The 20037-nt window shown below is 39.4% G+C and overlaps 1 protein-coding gene across 6 annotated transcripts in view; it reads left to right on the top strand.

Annotated features, from left to right (window-relative positions):
• Positions 1-20037, top strand: part of LOC126162871 (pumilio homolog 2) — a 593093-nt gene that overhangs the window by 69418 nt on the left and 503638 nt on the right. The window contains exon 1 of one of the 6 annotated variants that reach the window (XM_049919656.1): positions 16181-16496. The exons of the other annotated variants lie outside the window; for them this stretch is intronic. Coding sequence (XP_049775613.1) covers positions 16437-16496 — 60 coding nt within the window. The 5' untranslated portion in view covers positions 16181-16436. Of the gene's footprint in view, positions 1-16180; positions 16497-20037 lie in introns of those variants that run through there. 6 annotated transcript variants of the gene reach the window in all.

Below are 20037 nucleotides of genomic sequence, written 5' to 3'. Positions count from 1 at the left end.
AACAGGCGAAATACCCTCAGACTTCAAGAATTCCAAAGAAAGCAGGTGTGGACAGATGTGAAGATTACCGAACAATCAGTTTAATAAGCCACAGCTGCAAAATACTAACACGAATTCTTTACAGACGAATGGAAAAACTAGTAGAAGCCGACCTCGGGGAAGATCAGTTTGGATTCCGTAGAAATACTGGAACACGTGAGGCAATACTGACCTTACAACTTATCTTAGAAGAAAGATTAAGGAAAGGCAAACGTACGTTTCTAGCATTTGTAGACTTAGAGAAAGCTTTTGACAATGTTGACTGGAATACTCTCTTTCAAATTCTAAAGGTGGCAGGGGTAAAATACAGGGAGCGAAAGGCTATTTACAATTTGTATAGAAACCAGATGGCAGTTATAAGAGTCGAGGGGCATGAAAGAGAAGCAGTGGTTGGGAAGGGAGTAAGACAGGGTTGTAGCCTCTCCCCGATGCTATTCAATCTGTATATTGAGCAAGCAGTAATGGAAACAAAAGAAAAATTCGGAGTAGGAATTAAAATCCATGGAGAAGAAATAAAAACGTTGAGGTTCGCCGATGACATTGTAATTCTGTCAGAGACAGCAAAGGACTTGGAAGAGCAGTTGAACGGAATGGATAGTGTCTTGAAAGGAGGATATAAGATGAACATCAACAAAACCAAAACGAGGATAATGGAATGGAGTCGAATTAAGTCGGGTGATGTTTATGGTATTAGATTAGGAAATGAGACACTTAAAGTAGTAAAGGAGTTTTGCTATTTGGGGAGCAAAATAACTGATGATGGTCGAAGTAGAGAGGATATAAAATGTAGACTGGCAATGGCAAGGAAAGCGTTTCTGAAGAAGAGAAATTTGTTAACATCGAGTATAGATTTAAGTGTCAGGAAGTCATTTCTGAAAGTATTTGTATGGAAGCGAAACATGGACGATAAATAGTTTGGACAAGAAGAGAATAGAAGCTTTCGAAATGTGGTGCTACAGAAGAATGCTGAAGATTAGATGGGTAGATCACATAACGAATGAGGAGGTATTGAATAGAATTGGGGAGGAGTTTGTGGCACAGCTTGACAAGAAGAAGGGACCGGTTGGTAGGACATGTTCTGAGGCATCAAGGGATCACAAATTTAGCATTGGTGGGCAGCGTAGAGGGTAAAAACCATAGAGGGAGACCAAGAGATGAATACACTAAGCAGATTCAGAAGGATGTAGGTTGCAGTAAGTATTGGGAGATGAAGAAGCTTGTACAGGATAGAGTAGCGTGGAGAGCTGCATCAAACCAGTCTCAGGACTGAAGACCACAACAACAACAACAACAACAACAACAACAACAACCACTTGTGTACTGCATCACATGCTGGCAGTGCCACCATTAAATCACATGGTGTGCAGTGGTCGTAATGTGTAGGGTAATCTGTGTATATTTGAAAATTTTAGCTTTATTGGTCACAGTCCTCATTCTTGTTGAAGACCTGTTGAAAATGGGACCTGTAGAATGTCCTTTGCCATTAGTACAGTAGTTAAAAAAAATATGATGAGAGAACAAATTGTTTATTTCGTGTGATCACTGAATTAGGGCTGCAATCCCTTAGAATGAGTATACATTACATATCGCAAAATTCCATGCAGAGGAGTATCAGTGTTGCCCAAATGAGGAGATAGTTTCAGTAACATAACTGTACCTCAGAAAGTGTTAACCCTCAGTCAAGGAAGGATTACACTGATCACAAGAACTGTTATGTATTTTAATTTGCATGTTATTACCCAGTAGTTCGTGTGCTAGTAGAAAGACCTATTATGTAAATTGTTTTGTCATACTGTGTTCCTATCTTTGAATTCGAGCAAACATTTAATATGCAATATCTTAAAATACACTCATGCAGAATAGTACTTTCTTCCACCAACCCTTTCATACAGAATGTTGCCTTTTCCATTATGGTATAAGCAGTGAACAGACTTTCCTATGTTTCCAGGTTCTTAGTTGTGCACAGCCAGATGGGTAACTGGTTCCTTCAGATCTTCTCAAAGCATTCCTTTTTTTCACAGCATAAGCAGGTGCATACAAAGGGTAATAATAGATGTTTAACTATCACCTGAGAAAAATAAAGGTACATGATTCATTTTTTGTTGATTTGCAGGTACATGCCTACAGTCATGGTACGCATTAAAATCCTTGTGCCGCAGTACATTAACACACCATTAGGGAAGCCAAAACAAAATCTCACAGCATATTGATAAAGTGGGGATGGATTTTACCATTTTATTTTTTCTCTTACATTACTGAGAGAGGGGGATTTTAACATGCACAAGGACTGCAGGTCTACACCCACAATGAAACAAAAAACCAGTTATGTAACTTAATTATTTTTTAGGTAGTAATTAAATCCCAGTCCCTATCACAATCCCATGTAATGTTGCCAAGCACATCACACTCTCAGCTATGAATGATGATTCTCATATTATCACTTAGCATGGAAGTGTTGAAGTTTCTTTAAGCATAACCCATTTGAAATTAGATTGTGCAGAGGTCATGCACATATATGGTGCTGAAGAATTGAGAAAATCATTAGGTGGGACGAGTTAGAGTTTACTTGATTTGTCTGTTGCAGTTTCATTGCCAGTATTATAGTATCTGATGAGACTTGGTATCACCAAATGACATTGCTTTCAAACATTTGAGCATCATGTATCCATCATTTTTTTTTTTAAGATACCTTTGTTCCTGGAGGCTAGAAAATACTGACATCCCCTTCAGACAGAGGTGGTCCTCTGCTTACCTACTGGTTGGCACAGAGTGGAACAATTATGGTACTGCAACACATCACTGAGGCTTAAACAGACTATCAAGAATCGGACTCTCAATAGGGATAATGCTTCTTCAAGACAGTTTCAGAACACATGTGGTTGAGACCACCCCTGATCTGCTGAGAAAACAATTAGGAAGGCATTAAACAACCTACATACAGCACTGATATCTACCCATTTCACTTGCATATCTTTGACCCCTTTATCAATCACTGAATGGTACATGGGTGACATGCAACAAGGTAGTGCAAGATACTATAGTAGTCTGCAAAATGAGATCCCTGATGGCTTGCAGCACTATTGCCAGCTTTCAGTGGTGAAGCACAGATGGCTGCAGGTGGAAACAGTACCAGTCAATAGAACTGTGACGACATTGTAACATTGTCATAGAAGGAATTCAGATTGCATTACACAATTGAGGTAAGATGCATGAAGCACCTGTACCAAGCTCGGTTACTGTGCAGTAACTGTCAGGGATTTTCTTTCACTGACTATATTATAGGATAGCTGGATCTGTCAAGTACTAATGAATTCCTGTGCTGAAGACATAAACTGCCATCCTGTGCACTGGCATTGTTCATCAATGCCAGTGAAAATCATATGTAGTTCTAATGATACACAAAACTGTAGTTACAATATTGTGTACTTAAAATATTCTTTACAAAAAAAAGTAATTTTTATTTTGACATGTACTAATAAGTTAATGTCAAAATTTGTGCATGCTTGATATGCGACCAGCATACTGTTTATGAACTAACACTACTGGCTGTTCCAATAAAACTTCTGTTGGTGGAGAGATAATTATCCTTAAACATGATGCTAAAGGAAATAATGAAGTTAAAATAAGTGAACAAGCTTTTTTATTTCGTTATATGTGAAAACTGAAATTATTCTGACTATAAAGACATAAACTCCCAGCTTCTACACAGTATCTTGAATGTGATACTTCCGACTCCTAGTCTGTCTTTAACCAGAAGAATTTAAAATGTTGCATTTCATGCATTATTGTATCATTTTTTTGATAAAAAAAGACTTTTGCTTGAAACAGTATGCACTGTCATTTATCTCTAAGCTGTTACAAAACTTAATACCTACCAGTATAAAGGTTAGCCATAAAATTTCGATAATCACTTGTTAGTTCTTCTCTACATTTATCTCAGTGATGAATGACTTGACAGAGACATTTACTCCAGAAGTCTACATTTTGGTTGTTTGGAAAAAATTCCGGCTCGAAAATCATCTCATAGTGGTTTTGGAAATGCCTGCTACACACAGTAGTTTCTTCATTGGAAGAAATGGAAAAAGTAATTGAATGCTCTGTCAGAAGAAGCTCTTTGATAGCCCAAAGAAGGAGCACACATACTGTGTCCTGTGCAGAATGAACTGGAGCATTGCCCTGGATCAAAAACACCCCCTCGGACAGCTTCACATGATGATACATGTTGACAGTCTTCAGTAGCCTTGCCAGTAGGTTTCCGTAATATGTCTCATTGATGGTATGCCCCTCTTAGAAGTAAAATCTGTTATCATCACAGCATGTAAGTCCTGAAAACCACTCAACACCATCATGTCTGACAATTGTTGGGACATTGACTTTTCAGCAGTGTTGAGTCATTATGTTTCCGCTGTTTGTTTTGCTCCTTTGTCTTGGTGTAATTTCCAACTGTGGGCTATGCAGAAATTTTCAGAAGAGAGGGCAAGATTATGAAATTACCACTTTTTGTATAACTGATTTATTATTTTGAAAATGTCTTGTCCCTCAAGAACTAAATCTGAGATGAAGTATAAAACCTTATTCATCAAAAACGATTGATAGTTATACCCTTGGCATGTTGTGCTAGGAATCTTTGTGACAGTGTGTTGAATCAGTCTCTGTGTACAGCTCAGTAAGTGCTCTCTAAGGGAGTGACAGAAAATATTGGACAGTAGACATGTTAAGTAACTGAAATCATAGAAATATCAGATGAGAGACCAAGGTTCATTTTATTTGGAGAATTAACTATGAATAAGTGCTGTGCAAAATGGTTGTTGTATTTATTGAATGTTGACCAAAGATAAATGCAAATTAGAATATCTGACAAGGGAACCTTCCCATCGCACCCCCCTCAGATTTAGTTATAAGTTGGCACAGTGGATAGGCCTTGAAAAACTGAACATGGATCAACCGAGAAAACAGGAAGAAGTTGTGTGGAACTATGAAAAAAAAAAGCAAAATATACACACTTAGTAGTCCATGCGCAAGATAGGCAACATCAAGGATAGAGTGAGCTCAGGAGCGCCGTGGTCCCGTGGTTAGCGTGAGCAGCTGCGGAACTAGAGGTCCTTGCTTCAAGTCTTCCCTCCAGTGAAAAGTTTACATTCTTTATTTCGCAAAGTTATGATCTGTCCGTTCGTTCATTGACCTCTCTGTTCACTGTAATAAGTTTAGTGTCTGTGTTTTGCGACTGCACCGCAAAACCGTGCGATTAGTAGACGAAATGAAGTGCCTCTTCAATGGGAACCGAAAGCATTTGATCGCAAGGTCATAGGTCAACCGATTCCTCCACAGGAAACCACGTCTGATGTATTCAGTACGACACTGGTGATGGCATGTGCGTCACATGACAGGAATATATTGTCGACCCACCTAACTTGTGCACTTGGCGAATGGGTAAAAAGATTCTTCTACCTTGCCCGATTTAGGTTTTCTTGTGGATGTGATAATCACTCCCAAAAAAGTGATGAAAGCATAAGTGTTTTTGACATAAACTCCAACAAATGAATGGAACAGTTTCACAGTCGCACAGTTTTCCCTGTGCTCTGTCAAAACATGTTTTTAACGTTTTCAAATTTTTCCGTGTGTAGACCGTCAAATCCTGCGTATGTGCAAGCAAATCTGAACATGTCCTGGAATTTTGGAGAGTGAAGTTTTTGTGTCAGTGCCTAAACTTTGATAATTGTCTGAAAATAAAAAATTAAACTTTTCACTCGAGGGAAGACTTGAACTAAGGACCTCTCGTTCCGCAGCTCCTCACGCTCAGCTCCTCACGCTAACCACGGGACCACGGCGTTCTTGAGCTCACTCTATCCTTCATGTTGCTTATCTTGCAGATGGACTACTCAGTTTGTATATATTGCTTATTTTTTCATAGTTCCACACAACTTCTTCCTGTTTTCTCAATTGATCTGCGATCAGTTTTTCAAGGCCTATCCACTGTGCCAGCTTATAACTAAATCTGAGGGGGGTGCGATGGGGAGGTTCCCTTGTGAGCAGTGATACCTCCTGCTGGTCAGGAACAACATTCATTACTGAGAACATACAGTGTTTGTATATATCAGGACTAGTCATCATCCCTTGGATGCACATTTTAATTTGTAGTGACTCGAGGAGCAGTTCTGAGGCAGTTGATTGATGTTACTCTTGTTGTCCTGTGATACCTGCTTTTCACAATCTTTTCTCTGCCATACACTCTCTTTCTGATGCCCGAGACATACGGATTTCCCAGGGAATGAACCGACAGATATTTGGATACAAAAGACTACTTGACCCCTCTAATAAACCCTTCGCTATCATAGTGACTAGGGCTGTGTAGCACTCCTTCTTCCATTCCTTCCAGAAGGAATCCACTACCTTATGACAGCTTTGCATCGGTCATACCAGATTAACTCATGGTTTTATCGTGTGTAATGTGACACCTGCCACAATGTGATTGTGGAGCCTTACTGACAGTAGCTCACATTTAGGTGAATTCTCCATCCTTCTGGCACTCTACGCTGAACATGGTCTCCTGATTGTTTGTATCTAATATTGTCAGGTGGTTTTTGGCCAGTTGAACTGGCTCTTAGTTTCCTCTAAGAAAGTGGTTTTATTCTCAGATATAACGTTTCAAACTAATTCAGGCATGGGGGGGGGGAGGGGGAGGGGGGTTATGGTTGGGTTAGGGTGTCACCTGCTGCATGCTGAGGCTGGAGGTTTCTCACCCTCCCTTCTCCACCACCCATCATGTTCATCCCTCTTTTACTCTGTTTTAATTACTTTTAGATGCAGTTCTCTTTTTTTCTGCCACAACACCCTTTACATTTTTAGGAGTGCCCCTTCAAACAGTGCTCTGATCAAAGCAAGACTGTAAGGTTTTGTTGGACAGGTTTTTATGCTTCCTCCGATTGAATTGATTCTATTCCTATCTTTAACACTGTGACTGTTAAGTATGGGGGAGGGAACCCACCTGCTATTTCCCTCCCCCCTCCCAACTGCAAGCTAAACCATCACCTCCAATGACTGCACTCACCTACATACTGACCTGATTGTTTGTCTCTTGTCAGATATGTGCCCTGATGGAGAGTGTGTCTGCTATCTATCCTAAAAATTGGCAAAACCCATATACTTTCATCTCTTTAAATTATTTCCCAACTCTTGTATTGATATTGCTTTCAATGCCTGTCACAATTCAGTCAGATTTCTGGCTGACATTACTAACTACAGATAAACTATACCTGATCGAGGAGCTGATGACCTTGATGTTTAGTACCTAACTCTCCACCCCCCCTTTCCCCCCCTCCAAACAACCAACCAATTTAGTAATGTTGCATCCATGATAAAAAGAATTCATTTGACTTTGTGTGCTGATATGTTTCTGTGTTTGGTATGTGAGTCCACAACATAAAGCCATGAAACAGCTATCAAAGCAGTTGGCAGAAATTGCTAACCTTATATAAAAAGAAAGCTCATCTGTCAGAAAAAATATGATAAGGGTTATTAGGAATGCAAAAGGGACTCTTTGTATTGCCATAAAAAGAGCAAATTGAATACCATCGAAATCTTCTACCTAAACTGAATGGAAAAATACAACAAAAGAGGCACTGACAGAGGAATAATCATTGTGTCAGCGTAAAGAATGGTTCTTTTCATTGGGGAAACATGTCAAATTCTGTGACAGACAATTCATTAATAGCATCTCTTGACGCCAACCTGTTCTCACATACAAAGAAGTTTGTGGTTAAAAAACTTTCTGTGAACAAAATGCATTTGGCTGTTGAGAGGGCAATGTGTGAACCATTTAATGACTGCTGTAGCAGGATATTGTCAAAAGAGCTCTCATGGAACTCATAGAAATTCTGATTAATCTATAGGCTATTAGCGGTACCTAACTTAGTGTCCAAACACACACGAACGAGACAGGACTTTAAATTGACAGTAGCAAGACAAAATCAGAAATGCTGTACTCAGTTTTCTGTTGTTCATTTACAAACAAAAGTCGGCCCAATTTAATTCTCATACCACTGCAGAGACCATGAAATAGATACTAGTGTCATCAATTTCAAGAAAAAGCAGAAATACTAAAATTGATCAAAGCTTCAGGGCATGGAGGAATCCTTACCAGATTGTAGACTACATTTGTGGCTGAGTTAACCACTCTACTAATCATAATATCCCATACAGACATCTAATAAATAACTGTGCCTGCTAGTTTGAAGAAACTTAAGTCACACTTGCCCTATATCCTTGACATCCATTTGTTGTAGAACCTTGGAACATATTCTGAGCTCAAATTTAATGAGGGCTATCAAACATAACATCCATGCCATCAAAAATGGATTATGAAAAACATCAGTCATGTGAAACCCAACTCACAGTTCTCTCAGACAACATCCTGAAATCTATGGACCAAGGCAGACAAGTAAATGTAGTATTTCTTGACTTCCAAAAAGCATTGGACTCAGTACCACACCAATGCTTACTATTAAAAGTATGACATATCAAGTGAAATTTCTGACTGGATTTAGGATTTCTTGGTAGAGAGGGTGCAGCTACTTCCACTTAATGTCAGATCATTGACTGATGTAGAAGTAACTTAAGGTATGCACCAATGAGGCATGTTGAGACCATTGCAGATAATGTTACTGGTTACATCAGACTTTTTTTACAGGTAATGTAAATATCTGTAGTGAAGTACTGTCTGAGAAAAAACTGTACAGATAAAAGTAAGATAAGTGTTCAAAGACAGGCAACTTAGTTTAAATGTCCAGCAATGTAAAATTTTGTTTTTCACAAAATGAATAAAAAAACATAGAACCCTATCACTACAATAACAGTGAGTCATAATTTTAATTTGTCAATTCATACAAACAACTGAATATAATAATTTGTTGGAATACAAGAAGGAGCAATCACTGGGCTAAGTTGTAGGTGAAGTAGGTAGCAGACATCAGTTAACTAGTAGAATAAAAGGGAAATCAGGCAGTCTATAAATAAGATTGCTTACAAAATACTTGTGCGACTCATCTTAGAATGTTGCTCAAAGTGTCAGCCTGTACCAAATGGGACTATTTGAATGTACAGAGAAAAGGGCAGCACAATTGATGACAGGTTTTTTTGCCCTGTGGGAAGCAACATGGGGTTCCTGCAAAAACTGAAATGATGGACACTAGCAAATAGAGGAAAACTGTCCCAAGAAGACCAACTTACAAATTTGAAGAACCACCTTTAAGTGGTGATTCTAGGAATATACAACCCTCTACATATTGCCCCTGTAGGGATCAGACAGACAAGGTTAGGCTGATTATAGCACTCTCAGAGGTGTTTGATATAATTGGTACAATGGGAAGTATCCTCTGCCATCACACTTCACAATGGTGTGCACAGTATGGATATAGAAATGGAGAGACCAAAGCAGTCATAGATGAATAGTTTACATAATTCCCAGAACAACATTTTGAGGATGGTACATTGGAAAATAAGTAATAACTTAAAAATGGACTACGTCAAAAATACTTTCATTTTTAGGTAAAACACAGGCTTTACTGTCAGACTGTACAGAGTGGCATTAATTTTAGCCATATGAATTATTCTATCGCCATTTGTCATTCTTACGATTGTCAGCTGCCAAAATCATGCATTTAAAATGAAGAATGTGTGTATTAAAGCTGATTGTTGCTATTTCCTGAACGCAATTAGTCCACTGTACGTAATAATAAATCCTACTAATCAGTATAACGCCTGTTTTTGTGCTGCATACAAATTAGGTTTAACAAAACGAATGAAATTATTACGACTAATTAGTTGGTGGAGCCTTCCTCAGGTTGCCATGAACACACATTTCCAACGTTGAAGTCAGTTGTGACGCGGATTGTAAAAAAAAATATTGCGTACATATTTTCCCCTTAAGTAATTTTTCAAGGTAAATAGTAGAATACACCTGACAGTTTGGGATAATATTACATTTACTTCATGAACATTATGACGTCTTTGTGTGTTTAATGCATCTCGTGGCTACGTCCATCGCTTGTTGTAGTTGGCTAGCCTGAACACTCGGCGCCTTTGGAAGCCAATGACCTTCGCTGGTGACGGCCAACTTGGTCACCTTGGAACGTCTTTGCCAAAGAGGCAACTCCGATGCTTTCCCTTGACTGTTTTAGTGTGAAATCAAAGACGATTAGCTCTTCCTACGTTATTATGGACATGAAATACCATCAATATCTCTAACTTCAGTAGCTTTTGGAACATACGGTAGCACACTATTTGGGTACCATTTCTGTGACAATAGGATGAAAAATACGGTACAATAATTTAACTTACAAGACAGTTACTAGGTTCATATATGACAGTATGCCAGGTCTGTATTACAGAATGGTTAGCGCTGTTTGTGAACATCTCCCGAGTCCGCCAGTTGCTTATTACGACCAAATAGTCCGAACCATTGAGAAGAACGTTATATGTTGCGAAGTTTGAACAGTCCTGTGAGCCATTTATTATCTGTAAGACTCATAATTGCTTTTTTTGTATTCGTAAATAGTAGACTTCCCTTATACGAAATCGCTTTAATTTCGACAGCAGCATTATCAGTAATGTGCGGAATCATGAATAGCCTTTCTAGACTGCAGGGTCAGTATCCCATCCGCAAACAAAAATCGGAAAAAAACATACATGAGGTTTCGGAAGGTGACCACCTTCTTTGCGAAAAGTTCGGGAAGTACTAGGCTACCGTTCGGATTCCTTTCTGTGGAAGACGAATTAGGCTGAAGCGAACGAATCGGGCAGTAGAGTGTAAGAAGTTCGAATGTTTGGGAAAAGTATAGAAAAACTGGAAAGGAGGATAAAATTAGACCATCTATTGTTTCATGTGTTAATTTTTATTACATTTCTCTCTCATGACCCTTTACTGATTTTTACCCAGTGATTATTCGATGAATTATAAGAACCGTTTATTCTTTTACAGCAAACATGTTTTCGCTTCAAGAGAACTTTCTGAGGTGTATATGAACTACGGCATAAAAATTCCTTTCACGACTGAGAAATGCAATTGCTTGTAAATCTCCACTCCTTCCATATTAACAATGTAAGTGTAGACCAAATGTGGCTTCAATCCAAAGAAATTATATCGACAGCAATTGAGAGATTTATACCAAATAAATGAACGAACGACGGAGCTGATCCCCTTGGCACCCAAAACTGGTCAGAACATTGTTGCAGAAACAAAGAAAAAAGCATGCCAAAGGTAAACGAACGCAAAGTCTCCAGGATTGGCGATCTTTTATAGAAACTCAAAATTCAGCACTGTATTCAGTTGAGCGCGTATGGCCATAGTTGTTTTTGCGCCCTAAAACAAAACAAACAAAAATGGTCTTAATGCGAGATACTTATAATAGTTTGTATGACGAAACGTTGTCTCAAAACTTGGCAGAAAATCCAAAGAGATTCTGGTCGTATGTAAAATATGCTAAAGACAAGATACAATCAGTGCCTTCTCAGCACGACAGCAATAAAATACCGTCAATGACAGTGCTGCTGAAGCAAGTTACTAAACACAGCTTTCCGAAATTCCTTCACTAAAGAAGACGAAGTAAATATTCCAGAAATCAAATCAAGAACAGCTACCAACATGAGTAACTTAGAAATAGATATCCTCGAAATAGTGAATCCACATAAATCACTTGATAAAGCAAGTATTCTAGTCGAGGCTGTACACCAATTGGGTTCCACTCAGAGTATACTTCACTATTATATATAACCGCTCGCTCGACGAAAGATCTGTACTCAAAGACTGGAAAGTTGTACAGGTCACACCAATATTCAAGAAAGGTAGTAGGAGTAATCCACTAAATTACAGGTCCATATCATTAACGTCGATATGCAGCGGGATTTTGGAACGTATTTTGTGTTTGAACATTATGAATTACCTCGAAGAGAACGGTCTATTGACACAAAGTCAACACGGATTTAGAAAACATCGTTCTCGTGAAACACAAGTATCCCTTTACTCACGAATTGTTGAGTGCTATTAGCAAGGAATTTCAAATTGATTGTGTATTTCTAGATTTCCAGAAGGCTTTTGATAATTGTACCACACAAGCGACTTGTAGTGAAATTGCGTGCACATGGAATATCGTCTCAATTCTGCGACTGGATTCGTGATTTCTTGTCAGAGGCCACTGTTCGTAGTAATTGCCGGTAAAGTCATAGAATAAAGCACAAGTGATTTCTGGCGTTCCCCAAGATAGTGTTATAGGCCTTCTGCTGTTTCTTATCTCTACAAACGATTTAGGAGACAATCTGAGCAGCCGTCTTTGGTTGTTTGCAGATGATGATGTCGTTTATCGTCTAGTAAAGTCATCAGAAGATCAAAGCAAATCGCAAAACGATGTAGGAAAGATATCTGTATGGTGCGGAAATTGGCAATTGACCCTAAATAAAGAAAAGTGTGAGGTCATCCACGTGGGTGCTAAAAGAAATCCGTCAAACTCCGGTTACACGATAAATCAGTCAAATCTGAAGGCCGTAAATTCAGCTAAATACCGAGGAATTACAGTCACGCACAACTTAAGTTGGAAAGAACACGCAGAAAATGTTGTTGGAAAGGCAAACCAAAGACTGCGTTTTATTGACAGAACACTTAAAAATGTAACAGATCTACCAAAGAGACGGCGTACACAACGCTTTCCGTCCTCTTTTGGAGTACTGCTGCGCGGTCTGGGATACTTACTAGATATCATTAACGGAGTACATCCAGTATGTTCAAAGAAAAGCAGCATGTTTTGTATTGTTGCGAAATAGGAGAGAGAGTGTCACTGACATGATACAGGATTTGGAGTGGATATCGTTAAAACAAGGCGTTTTTCGTTGCGGCAGGATCTTCTCACGAAATTTCATTCATCAACTTTCCCCTCCGATGCGAAAATATTTAGTTGGGGCCGACATAGGAAGAAACATAATCGCAATAAAATAAGGGAAATCAGAGCTCGCACGGAAAGATATAGTTGCTCGTTTTTTCTGCACGCTGTTAAAGATTGGAATAATAGAACATTATTGTGATGGTGCCTCTGCAGCACTTAAGTGTAATTTGCAGAGTATCGATGTAGATGTAAATTCATTTATTTTCTTGTGTTCACCTAGTACTGAATATTATTCAGAGTCGACCACTGTCTTCGTTGCAATACCTTATGCTAAATCTTTCACGTTTTGATTTGGTAGGAATTTAAATTGTCCATGTTTAGTGGAATTATTGGTTGTAGTTTTTGACTCTGTTCAGAAATTCCATTCATCTTTTCTTTTCCTATAATTATTGGCACGTTGCGGCAGCATGCTGATACCACCAAGAGCGTAACTGTTCTATACACATCAGTTGTTAAGTATAGATTCTCGAGAAGCACGAAATGATACTTTCGGAACACTATCTCGTGCCCACGTAGTGGGAATAATACAGTCTGTGGCACACACAGGGCAAGAAGACACACGGCACCATGATTTTTCATAAAATTATATGCCATGAAATGTACTTCATAATTAACAACTATGGTTAATTTCATTGTTGCGGACGTAATGTTTGTACAGTTGACGAAAAGTATTAATATTAAAATAATAATTAAAAAAATGGACGTGAATATGAACAATACACGACGAAGATTGGATGATGTAAGCTGTATTGAATTGTCGTTAAACAAAGTAACGGGAAGCCTTCACTTTTCATGGAATGACCCTTATGTATCAATAACAGTTAGGCACTTAATGATAGCAGCATACTGTCGAGACACGTAGTGTTAATAATTGGAAGAAAAACATGAATGCGCGGGTCCCTCCCTCGGAGGTTCGAGTCCTCCCTCGGGCTTGTGTGTGTGTGTGTGTGTGTGTGTGTGTGTGTGTGTGTTGTACTTAGTGTAAGTTAGTTTAAGTTGTGTGTGTGCTTAGGGGCCGATGACCTCAGCATTTTGGTCCCATAAGATATTACCACACATTTACACACACACACACACACACACACACACACACACACACACGAATGAAGCTGGAAAAGCGTTATTTTTTATAAAAATGTGTTACGAATCTCGGACACGCTCAAAGAACTATTCCCTACCAGCGAATTGGGGATCAGTTGGCTGTTGATGTTAGTGACAGGAATTATACGCTCATCCAGATCAACATGTGGACGTATTTTAAAGAATGCGCCTGTGTGTATTGTCTTACCCAACGCCGGGAAATTGAAAATACTTGTATACGTATTCGAATTGTCTCAAAATCTTTGTGTAATTTTATAAATGTTCTTTTATCACCCCATGAAACGGCTACGTCTGTTCAAGCACACCGATATTGTCTTCGGTAGCTGCTTTCCCTGCTCGCTCATGGCAATACAATTACTGTACCAGCATCACCTCATATCACCTTCTCTCCGAGCTTACACGCATATTCATGTTATTATAGATGGCTTTATTAGTACTTCGCGTTTTCAGTTGTTATTAGCCGACTAATGCATCCGCATGATGATAATACAAATTTCGTTTGCCATGTTCGAACAATGTTACAAGCAGTGAGAATTTTGTTTTTCTCCCTCTGGAAATATTGTTAAACCTTTGACAGCTGTGTCACACAGGAGATGTTCTGCATAATCCCACGAGAACAAATCAAGCGGGGTAAGATCAGTTGAACAAGCTAATTCCGTGATAGGCTGCATCGCCATTTGACTAAGAACAGAGTTCGCAGTTTCTGAGACCTTTATGTCAGGACTGACCATATCAGTGTACAGATTACTCTATTTGCGTCTCTTAAGAGTTTCTTTCACGCACTCATAATGAAAACCGACATGTTGGGCGTGTTATCCTACCATATGGTACTGTAGCTAGGTACATTATAAATTAATATATTACATCTTTCAAAGAATAATTCGTAGATTCTCGTATTCCCCTGGCAGGATCACCACAAGACACGTTTGTTTTCGTAACTTTCGACTGAGTCGTTTCCGAACTAGACTCCTTATCTGAAATAAATACATTTCCTCGGCGTTAGCATCTATGAAAGTTTGTGTTATTATATAGTTACGGATATGCGCATGGAAGGATAATTATCTGTGTAAGAAAGGGGAGATCATTTTTCGTAGTAACACATGCAGACATATTCAATACAGATTTATTATTATTTGTGCATTGTCTGTTCTTTCTGAGACGGCCGCAGTGTTCTAGGCGCTTCAGTCCCGAACGGCGCGACTGCTACGGTCGCAGGTTCGAATCCTGCCTCGGGTGTGGATGTGTGTGATGTCCTTAGGTTAGTTAGGTTTAAGTAGTTCTAAATTCTAGGGGACTGATGGCCTTGTATGTTATGTCCCATAGTGCTCAGAGCCATTTGAACCATTTGTTTTTTCTGGCATGTTACAACCAGGAAACGTGGTGATGTAAAAAACGTCATGATTGCGCTTTAAATTTATGGAACGGCGTCGCTTTTCAGTTTCTCTCTGTTACGCAGTTAGGACGCAGTTTGGCTTAATATGAATCTGCTTATATATAAATTTTGTGTTCACGCGCGTTCTCTCTGTACAGAGAACCCGTAAAAATATTAGGGGAAAGTAATTGGTAATTAACTACGAATCATTCGAAATCTGATCACTATGTCTATTTGTGACGTTAAACTTCAAACCAAATTGTATGCTCTGGAAGAGAGCAGTGTCGCGGAGAGAGGGGAAGGTACTGTGATTTTTGGCTGTTAGGTGCGAGCTGTAAGTGAGGCGCAATCAATTCAGGTGAGTCGAGGTACACATTTTGTCCGAAAATTCAACACTAAATGTGCCAGAAGTACGAGCAACCGCGCGTGCTCGTGTGTGATTCGCGTTCGAAAGAGGTAAGAAGAGTTGGGGGTGGGGGCACCTAGAAAATATGACTGTCATCAAAAGTATTAAAGTATTTGATATACTGTATGTTATTAAATGTCGTCATCGTCATCAGATTGAATCTTGCAGCAGGCATTTCAGTTTGTAGACTAATGTTACTAAATCGCGTATTGACGCTTTAGTAGACACAGTAGCAAAGTTGGTAGACCTGCGCGCCTCATGTCCCCCTCGCGGGAGAGTGATGAACTCGTCCGGGTCTCGGCGTTGGTTCTTTGTCCGAGTCGCTGCAGTAGGAGTTTCAGTTGTCCGGAAAGCGCGTGGATGTAAAACAATGGAGTGAGGAGACGCTAGGTTACGGAGAGTCGGAGTGTATTGTAAATAGTTTTTATCTTCCTCGTGTGTTTGTGTTAGTGCGTACATCTTTGCATTTAATAACATTTTACGGCTGCTGTGGACGGGGTTTGGGAAAGAAGCAACTAAGTGAGAATTTTGTGCTGCGTTTTCTGGTTTTCCAACATCGTGCGTCTGTGGAATACATCTTTTTTCTTGGATGATACCGGCATCAAGATTGCTGATATATCGGGATATGAAAGATATGGGACCAGATATGGTAAGTTAGTGGCACGTTGATATTGTGTATTATGAGCGGAGCGAAGTTATCGATCTGGCGACCTGAGAGCAACAAGTTGTGGCTATGGCGGACTAACGATATCCAAACTAAGAAACTTGCTTTGTGTTGTTGGCACAAGAATATGCTACTCCAATTTAATTTGCCGAACCGTGTTTGTTGCTTATTAAAGTAAGCGTTAGAATATTTGCTTCAGAAGGGTGTCGGATTTAACTAAATATGTAGATCAAAGGAGCGATAAATTGAGTTGCTTAAAAGATTCTGAAACTAATTTCGGCATGAATACGTTGTTTGCACCGTTCATGGAAGAACGTAGGTGGCGGAAATTGATTTTAAAGGTTGCTGTTTATGTATAGCAACATAAGCTTCTTACTAACGTGACGTCGCTGATAGTAGTTCACAGTATATGAGGAATGAATCCAGCTGTAATAAAATAGCTATGGAAACATCTGCCGGAAATACGGAATATTTTGATTTTGCGCGCGTATGCAGCGAGCACGTGTTTACAACTGCCTGACGAGTCTGTTGATAACAGCGCTGTGAAAGATAATACCGCACGTTGTCTTAAGATGTTCAGAATTCGTTCAAGGGCGCAGTTCCTTGTGACATTTTAAAGGAGTTGGGCCTCATTTTCCTGGATAATAGTGCAGCAAAGAAGTGAACACAGTATCTCTCTCTCTCTCTCTCTCTCTCTCTCTGTCTGTCTGCTTTGTGTGTGTGTGTGTGTGTGTGTTTTCGTTCGTTCCGAGCCCTATATGCGTTGTTTGTTTTCTTTCTGTGGGCAATTAACCAATTTTATTATAGTATTCTTAACTTTGAGTTGTTCTTAAATTTCTTACGCTTTGGTTTATGATCAGATTAGTGTAGGGTACTAGCTTATGGTTTGATTGCTTGGCGATCACGTAACTGTTGGCCTCCGCGGTGCCAGAAATGAAATGTTCAATGTACTACAGTGATCCGATAAATAATTTGTTGATCGACAGGCAGGCTCCGAAATTCGAAGATATAAGCTGAGTGCTAACTCGATAAATTTAATTACTCATTGCACTCATCAGTCAGCGTTAATTAGGCAGTAGACGAAACATTGTGAAGTTTTTTAATTTTTTTTTCCTTTCCAGCGTTAAGATTGCCTTAAACCATTTGTGTGGACTAAATCTTGGACCATCCGCTTTTCCTTTTGTCATACGTTTATGTTTGACTGCATTTGAAAAAGCTAACATTGAGCATCATAACGATAATTATAGATGGATGCTGTATTTTGTTTTGAGGTGTTTCGTTGCGATACACACGACTGCAGTCTTTCTGAGTAAGTGCATAACACCTCTCATATGATGAAAACTGAGTATTGTTGTTACGAAGAGTGGAGGAAGCACTGCAGAGTATCTGAAAACCATATATTACAGACCATTTTACTTAGGATTGGACATCCAATGTTACTTGCAATGGTAAGAATGCTATAGTCAATATGGATGTGGTGTGTCTTCCGTAAGAAAACTTTTGAACTTACAGTGATGCAATAACTGAATGATGATCTGCACCGGTCAAACTTGGAGACAACAGATATGTTCCAATATTTTCTTATCCGCTAACGGTAGTGGTCTGATACTGGTGCTACTTGGTAGATAGTGAACTGAATCTTAAACGTCATAATGAACTTCGCGAAAGAACATGTAAATAGTGTGTCCTCGACACAAATGGCTACTTCTGTTCCACACACTCCGAAACAAGCTGGACATGTGTTAATCATCTCTGTCGAATATTTATTTGTCGATCGGAAACCAACTTCTTTACTGACAGGCATAGGATAGGGAGATTACGGCTACCAAACCGGCGACTCATTCGAATGTTGCTACGTGTGAGGGCAAATTTCACTCTAAAATGCTAGGTATCTTACATCAAATCTGTGCAGGTTTTGCAGGTGCACTGTCATTAAGAAAAGTGTAGCGGAATAATTCAGAGGTGGGCCGTTGTATCTTTTGCAAGATGACCTGAAAATATGGTGCTCCATTCAGAAAATGAAATTTGCATTGTTTTATTTACGTTGCTCCCGTACATGATTATTTACATTCATTTCCTCTTCGCTTTGTGTGGATGTATGTTCCGCCAAATGATTGTGACCCGCCCTCGTATCTTAATAGAGGAGAAACTTTAGTAAAGTAATAGTTCGGATTTTGCCCAACAATATAACCCCAGGTTCAATGTAAAGGTATTAAACGCGAAACTGAGTTTTTATAAAGATTGGTTATGACATCTGTGCTACTGAGCGAAGAGCTGGTCAAAATACAGTTGGATATGTCGCGGGATTTTGTAATAACTGTTGACCACAATTTGGGGAGCTCTGTATCCGAGAGGGAAAGACGATCAGTAATTATTTTCATACCTCTGCCGATCCAATGTCAGCCTCCATAGGTTTCTCTGTGCAGTGCTGCATGTGGTTTTCCTGTTAGAACTCGCTGTCAACTATATTGCTCTCCAAATCCCATCTTGGGAAGTATGACGTAAAAAGCTTCCATGTAAAAACGTTAAAATTAGTTGATAAGCTACACTGTCACAGTGGCCAAAAAGTCTAGCGAACTGGTGGTAAGATACTAAACTACTTTAATGTGTTGATTTCTGTTCTACCGAGCATATTTCGTGGATTACACTGTCAGCATTTTCAAGTGGAAGCGAAATACATTAGGGCCTACGTAAATAAAAATTTCAAATTTTTTGCCCGTCATGGCGAAGAAATGCACTTGCTGCGAGCTGTAAGCGTTTCACATTGCAAAACATTACACACTACGCAGGCCAAATTCTAACGGTAGCGATCATGTAATGCTCGTTAGTTAGCCTAAAGAATTTCGGAAATCAGTTTATTATATGTGGTTTTCCTCGTCTTTATAAGTTTGACTCCTGGGTTTCATGTCTGATACAAAATTCATATCGTGTTAGTTCTTGCTACCACAGTAGTAAACATATGCATAAATTTCATGTGAAAGGATGCGAAGGCACGGTCTTAAGAATCTGGCAGCATTCCTCATTGTGTATATATACCACAATGCGTTAAATAAATTCAGAAACGTTTTGACCGCGTGTGTTCAAAAATGAATATTTTGTGCTAACAGGTCATATTGCGCATGATGAATGAATTGTTGTGTATTTTCTCACAAGAATTTTTTGGTTTCCAAGCTTTGGAATACATGTGCCATGGACTGAAACCAATCACAGGTCGTCACCGCACGATGTGACGCAGTGCTGAGGGCACTGGACTCGCATTCTGCAGGACGACGGGTCAAACCCGCGTCCGGCCACCCTGATGTAGGTGTTCCGTGATTTCCCTAAATCGCTTCTGGAAAATGCCGGAATGGTTCCTTTGAAAGGGCACGGGCGATTTCCTTCCCCATCCTACCCTTGTGCTCCGCCCCTAAAGACCTCCTCGTCGTCAGGACGTCAAACATTAATGCCCCCTCCGCAAGTCGTCATTGTAGTACAGATTTGGAATGTGCTCGTAGAAAAGTCGAGCGAAGGGAGGAGTAGATTTTAT

The sequence above is a fragment of the Schistocerca cancellata genome, chromosome 2 (genome assembly GCF_023864275.1).
Source record: "Schistocerca cancellata isolate TAMUIC-IGC-003103 chromosome 2, iqSchCanc2.1, whole genome shotgun sequence".
In the NCBI taxonomy this organism is placed as follows: Eukaryota; Metazoa; Arthropoda; class Insecta; order Orthoptera; family Acrididae; genus Schistocerca; species Schistocerca cancellata.
Note: the sequence above shows the minus strand (reverse complement) of the source record. Positions and strands in the feature narration are given on the sequence as shown.